General features: G+C 41.2%; 1 protein-coding gene and 1 long non-coding RNA gene across 2 annotated transcripts in view; one reads left to right on the top strand and one right to left on the bottom strand.

The window, feature by feature from the left end:
• Window positions 1–580: 580 nt before the first annotated feature.
• On the bottom strand, window positions 581–4,049 carry TXNIP (thioredoxin interacting protein). The gene is made up of 8 exons (XM_053474943.1): window positions 3,623–4,049; window positions 2,956–3,028; window positions 2,710–2,857; window positions 2,339–2,441; window positions 1,963–2,219; window positions 1,654–1,813; window positions 1,404–1,555; window positions 581–1,187 (listed from the first exon to the last, which is right to left on the bottom strand). Exons 1-8 carry the CDS (start codon window positions 3,870–3,872, stop codon window positions 1,155–1,157), a joined length of 1,176 nt encoding a protein of 391 aa, XP_053330918.1. The 5' UTR covers window positions 3,873–4,049; the 3' UTR covers window positions 581–1,154.
• A 118-nt stretch (window positions 4,050–4,167) lies between these two features.
• LOC128504752 (uncharacterized) overlaps window positions 4,168–6,000 on the top strand; it is a 59,091-nt gene continuing 57,258 nt past the window's right edge. Inside the window, exons 1-2 of the long non-coding RNA XR_008355488.1 lie at window positions 4,168–4,404; window positions 5,826–5,889. This is a non-coding gene — a long non-coding RNA (uncharacterized LOC128504752). The remainder of the gene's footprint in view (window positions 4,405–5,825; window positions 5,890–6,000) is intronic.

Below are 6,000 nucleotides of genomic sequence, written 5' to 3'. Positions count from 1 at the left end.
ATAATTTTAAGAAACATAAAATAGCTCAAGTGCATGAAGATTTTATGGCTTTATATAGATATGCATAACATGATTTCAGAAAAAGCCCTTAGAAAATAAGTTTCAAGCTATTTTTTCACCAGTGCTGCACGAGGGAGCCACGTTATTGCCTCGCTGCTGAGCAAAGGCTTGTCAAAGTTCCCTTTTTAGACCATACAGGGACATTCAGTATTCCCCCCCCCCCCCCCCGGACGTACAAGAATTTCAGTCGTTAAAGCTGAAAACCTGATTTGGGTAAATATCACCGTCCGGAACACAGAAGTCTGCCATTCTACAGACTAAACATGTAAGCTTTGCATTCAAGCTTCAAACGTGTGGAAGACCCTTCTGGAGACAGCATACGGAGTTCTAGTGGTTATAATTGTCTACAAAGAAAATATCTTAAACATTCAAAGTGCTAGACGGAACAAAAAAATAACACTGCTTTTAGCCATAAAACACTATACCGTCCATACATACATGCAGCATTACAACATACATTTTCTAACAAAGAAACATTGAATTGTTAACATTAATAAGAGCTGGCCATAATTATACAACTCCTGCTAACCTCTTCTTATTAGCCACATCACATATAAGATGCTATATTGTGCAGGTAATGGGCTAATAAGCTAGTTGGAATGATTTTGGAGTGACTTTTTTTGAAGGAGCGGGAGGAGCAGGATAGGCACACAGAGGCAGTTGTAAGCTAAGCTCTTATATGGTTGAAATACTCAAGGCTCTATGAAAATATAAATACAATTTGATCGTTGCCTTACAAAAAATCCCCAAACTAAAAATGGTGTTAAAAAAATGATAGTCAGCATTCGGATCACTAAATACCTCAATGGGTTCGTCCATCTCCTCATCTACTTTGCACCCACTCATACACCTAGCGGTGAGTGAAAAGGGCAAGCCCTATCTCTTTGCATTGGTACACCTGATGAATAGGGTTATCTTTGGATGGCAAATACAGTCAAGTGCTCAATTTTGCATTGTGCTCAACCTCCTGACGTCTATTCCCTGAAACAGAGGGACACGTGAGGTTGTCGAGTTACCACCTCGATAACAGTGCTTTTGGGAAAAGTCAAGTGAGGACATTTCAGAATAAATCAGACGACTGACTTGTGTTCTGTTTAATGCACACAGGTATTCTTATTGAGGTCAACCTGTAAAAAAAAAGAAGATGTCAACATACTGATCGTTCCATTTTGTTCATTTTAAGTATTCAAACCTAAACAGGAAGTCCAACACGGAACCCACCACTGAGTACTCCACCCAAAACAATGTCCCATCTACGATCTACATACAAGATGACCTCATAGTCAAGAAAAGGACTTGTGCCTAAGGATATCGGGATTAAAGGAGCAATTATGGGAACTCACCTCTGTGTAGGTTGGTGGAGGCATGAACTTGAACTCTGGAGCATACATGAAGATAGGGCTGTCACAAGAGTTGTCCAGCTCATCCAGAAGTGGAGTGGTGGGACTCTCGAGTCTGTGATCTTCAGGAACTATGTCCAAGTAACAGGGAGGAGCTGAAGGAAGAAGGTCAACAGCATTAAGCATCAGAACAATAAACACTCTTGGTATTCTAGAAACATTGTGAATATTACAAAATTCTAAAGAGCCTCACCTTCTGGTGTCCCAGGGATGTTCAGCTCTACCCAGCTCATCTCAGAGCTAGTTTGGCTTGCCATGCTTGATGAGCGGCTGCTGAACCCAGAAGAGCTGCTACCAATAACGAGAGGCAAGTCCAGCATTATCTTCTTAGCTCCAGGAACACTGACGTAGACCTTTAAAATAAAATAGAGAAGCAGGTTAGAGTCTGTGTGCCGCATCAATCCAAGGTCCTGAACATGTATGCAACTTCACATCTTCTTTGGCCAAATCATCATCACTGGTCACATTTTGCTTACCAAAATATAGTCAAGTCCACACTTACCAGCAAGGCATATTCGACCCTCAAGATGTTGCAGCCAAGAATGGAAGGCTTTATTTTGGGGACCCGGATGCTCTTTCCCCGCCAAGAATCAGTCATGCCAGAGATTATATGGTTTCCTCTCACACTGCAAAGTTTTTGGGTGAAGACCTTTGTCTGACCATTGGCCAAGTAGGTGTGCTTGGCAACAATGGCTGCTTTTGGGACGACTATACGTGAGCAGGTGTTCTCAAATTCAGCAGAGATACAAATTTCTTCTCCTAGAACATGGAAAAATCAGCAATATTAAAGAATGTACATTATTACTGACTTAAGTAATTTTTAATTTCTTATCTTGGCATAACTAAGGTACAGCAGTGACTGTTTTAAGTCAACTCACCTTCGCAAAATCCTTTACGGTTAATCATGGCACTCATTGAGATGTGTCCATCAGGGATGAAGAGACAGGTCATCTTCTTGTGCTTTTTGCCAGAAACTGGAGACTGTCCAAAACAAAAACAACCCAATTATTTGTGACCTTAGAGACCTTACTGTATACAGAAAAAGCCTTGGGTTACTAATACAGCTACTGCTATGACCTTCTGACCCTTATGGTTAATCTGTAACATCAATTACCAAATATACTAGTCTTTAGCAGTGACCTTAAGACACGTGTGCTTGTCACAAAACTGTATACAATATTGCCAGTTAAATTCCTAAGTTAACATTTTATTGCCACATTCTAGCTTGTACAACAAAAAGAACACTTACCATCAAATCTGGAGTGTTGACATCAACAAAGTCCACCACTTCAAATTTCTTCTGGACTTCTTGGGGAGGGTGTGATGGTCTGTCTAAGAAAGCCTTGACCCTGTACTTCACAGAGCCATATTTCCCTTTGAATGTTGATCCCAGAGGCCTACAAAGGATTCATACTGGTTAGATCATGGACTGGTACCCAGTAAGGAAATTGTCATGTCAACGCAATGGAGGCAATAAGAAAGACTTTATGCTTACCCCTGGGGTAACTCAAATCCAAACTTGTACTCGTATCGGTTACCAGGTCTCATAATCACAGATCCATCTGAATCTAGAATTTTAAAAAATGTTTTGATTACATTGGTATTGATTTAATATCTAACTTCTTAAAACATTGTTGTCTTTTGGGGAAGTAAGGACTCTATATCCTAATGAGTGGCATATTGTTTGATGCTATATTAAGTGTGTTGGAGCCCTTTCATCTCTGCAATGCGTAGTCCAGTTGGATCACTAGACATTCCAAAAACAATTGTTCCTTTCAGGATCAAAGTGTCCTGCCAACAGTGTCATCCTCTACGTAAGCCACACGTCAGGATCTTATGTTACAGTATTAAACACTGTACCGATCTAATGCGGTGGGAATGCATGGCGTTTTAACGCATAAAAATGCGCTGTGTACAGGGTATATGATTTCTTACAAGCGCAAACCTGCATGTGGTCTACATACATGCAATTTCTGATACGGAACATGCAGACACCTAGCTTGCAGCGCAGAATTCTGTAGATGCACATTAGCTTTTCTGCATAGTTGTTTAAAGGGGCAGTTTCCTGCATTACTGTCACTGGTTTAAAGGGACAGCTACCACATGCTGTTGCTCAAAGTGACAGCCCCCCCCCATCCTGTAAGCCCAGAAGGTGCCCTCACCTGTAGGCTGGTCCTCCATCTGCAAGGTGTCCTCATATCTCAGATACTCCATCTCCTGCTTGCAGTGGTGGGAACCTGCGGACCACAGGACCTTAGCCACACCACAAGCCAGGATCTTCACTGCTGTCACCCTGGTCACCTCTGACACTTCCACCATCACTTTGCCAGTCACCTTCTCCCCACCACAATACACCTTCTCTGGATCAGTGAAGGACAGGTCAAAGCACTTGATTTTCTTGAAGACCACCATGATGAAAGCTCCTCCAGAACAATGTCACCCAAATGCAAATAGCAACCTTCTTAGGTGGACTCAACCCTGCAGCTTATAGTGGGGTGTGCCTCTGAAATAGGGATGCTAAAGCTGCTTAACCCTAATTTCCAAGCCTTCCCCTATTAGCCAGCAGTTATTGTATCCACTTCTCTCTAGAATTCAAGCTCTTGTAAACAAGAGCCGGAAGAGTATTTTTATATTAAGCGGAGAAACCACGCCTACACGGGGAAGTCACCGATTACACATAGCCTTTGGAGTCTGGCATGCTCACCTCGTGCACATTGCCCTCATTCGCTAGGCTCCCACGGATGGGAAGTGGATCGGCCAATCGGGAGCCGCACGGCTGCGCGTGGACACAGCATGCATGGAGCTCGATTCAGTTAGTGGGCGGGGCTTCGTATCCGCTCGTGCAGTTTTTTCGTGACGAGAAGGGAGGCGGTTGGCGCGGTGACACAACGACATTAACTGAGGCGCTCAGGTGTTTACCGCTGTCCGTGGCGTAGAAACCGAGGTATCCTGTCAGAAAATGTACCAAACTAGCTCTTCCCTGGGCAGAAAACAGCCAAAATAAGAGAATTTTCAGACAAAAGGGGTATTCACATGCAATAATTCTCCGACTCTAATACAACCCTAATTTAACCCTTCGGTATGTTTTAACACTTGGAAACACTTAAGACATGTTTCTATGTGGTTATAAACAAGTCAAAATGTTAATAAATGAATGTTATTAGCTTCGGGGTTATAGAAAACCTACGGTGGATGCATTTTTTCCTCAAGCCGCCCTAAAAAGCCTGCGTATTCGAACCAAAATCACCGTGAAAGCATCTATAGAACCATTTTATTGTTTAAAACCGCAAGGAAAACCGTAGTTATGTAAGTGCCAAATAAACAGATTAAAATTTGGAGAGATTTTGAGGTAAAAAACGTGAAATACATCAAGGTTGAGTAATAAAAATATATATATTAGAACATATATTACATTTGTTTATTTTGTTATGACACATGTTTATAACTCATAACAAAATATTTATAAATACAAAAGTTATTCATCAGGAGAGCTGGGAAAATATTTTCCCATTTGTAGACCCGATTGGTCTTTCAGGTCAGTCAAAGGGAAGAACTTAGATTGAAACAGTATCACTGCAACAAAAAAAGATACAGAATTGTGTGTCAATATTTTTACGTAACAAATATTTGTAAATATGTTTCCAAGTTCTTCTCAGAGTTCAAGGAAAACCACAGAGCTGCAGCTGTTCTTAAACCCAAATTAGAACATTGCTAATTCTGAATCTCCCCATACTTATCTTGTGTTCTATATTTTTGGGGAACATGAAGACCTCATGGATTAAACCTTTGCATATACCCTCCCACACATCTTCCTGATTGATTTCTGCTCAGTCTTTCTATGCCCTGCTTATAAAGTGTTTACAATAACCCCTTTTTAGGAAGCACGTGCCGTATCTATTGTTTGTGTGCCCCGGGAACGTTGGCAATGATTTTAGTTTGGGATTGGGTAATTCTGGCTCCAACCCGCCCGGCAAGTATGGCCGGACTCCCTGGTGGCCAAACTTTCTAGGAGCTCAGAATGTTTTTCGGGAATGAGTGTATCACAGGATCCAAAAATCACAATAATATTTATAGAAACAGCAGGAAACTGCTTTATAAAATAAAGGCGTTTAGTAATAGAAACTCATGTTCTTCTCGGTTACATAGATATAAGTCACAAAAAGTCATGGTAAAACTCCACCCCCCAGCCATGTCTAACCACACCCCTAATACAAAAGTGCTTCTTTTTGTCTATTTGAGGAGTGTAAGTCACCAGTTTATCTGTCCATAAAGGGTTACCCAGCTTAGGTTTCAAAATGTATTTATGTTCTAGAATGTTACAATATATCATTATCTTGCAGTTAACATTTTGTGTCTCCTTTGTAGGAAAAGGAAGTATTCGTTGACAAGAGAACTTGGCTCACCTAGGTGCAAGAGCTTGCAATCTCAGGTAAGGATTTTTGAAGCATATCTTTTGCTGCCTAAAGCAAATAGTTGAGCATAGAGTGTCATTATGTTGCAGTTCTGAAGTTGCAGCTTCTTCTAAAGGTAGGCACTCTAT

Source organism: Spea bombifrons, chromosome 9 (assembly GCF_027358695.1).
Source record: "Spea bombifrons isolate aSpeBom1 chromosome 9, aSpeBom1.2.pri, whole genome shotgun sequence".
Lineage (NCBI taxonomy): Eukaryota > Metazoa > Chordata > Amphibia > Anura > Pelobatidae > Spea > Spea bombifrons.
This window is presented reverse-complemented; position numbering and strand designations above follow the sequence as displayed.

Bases quoted from the DNA above. Each gene is read 5' to 3' on its own strand.
- TXNIP (XM_053474943.1), bottom strand. From the start codon at position 3,872: ATGGTGGTCTTCAAGAAAATCAAGTGCTTTGACCTGTCCTTCACTGAT. The intron at 2,858-2,955 runs GTAAGCATAAAG...AATCCTTTGTAG, and splicing joins GGATTTGAGTTACCCCAGGG to GCCTCTGGGATCAACATTCA. The intron at 2,220-2,338 runs GTGAGTTGACTT...TCCATGTTCTAG, and splicing joins CCGTAAAGGATTTTGCGAAG to GAGAAGAAATTTGTATCTCT.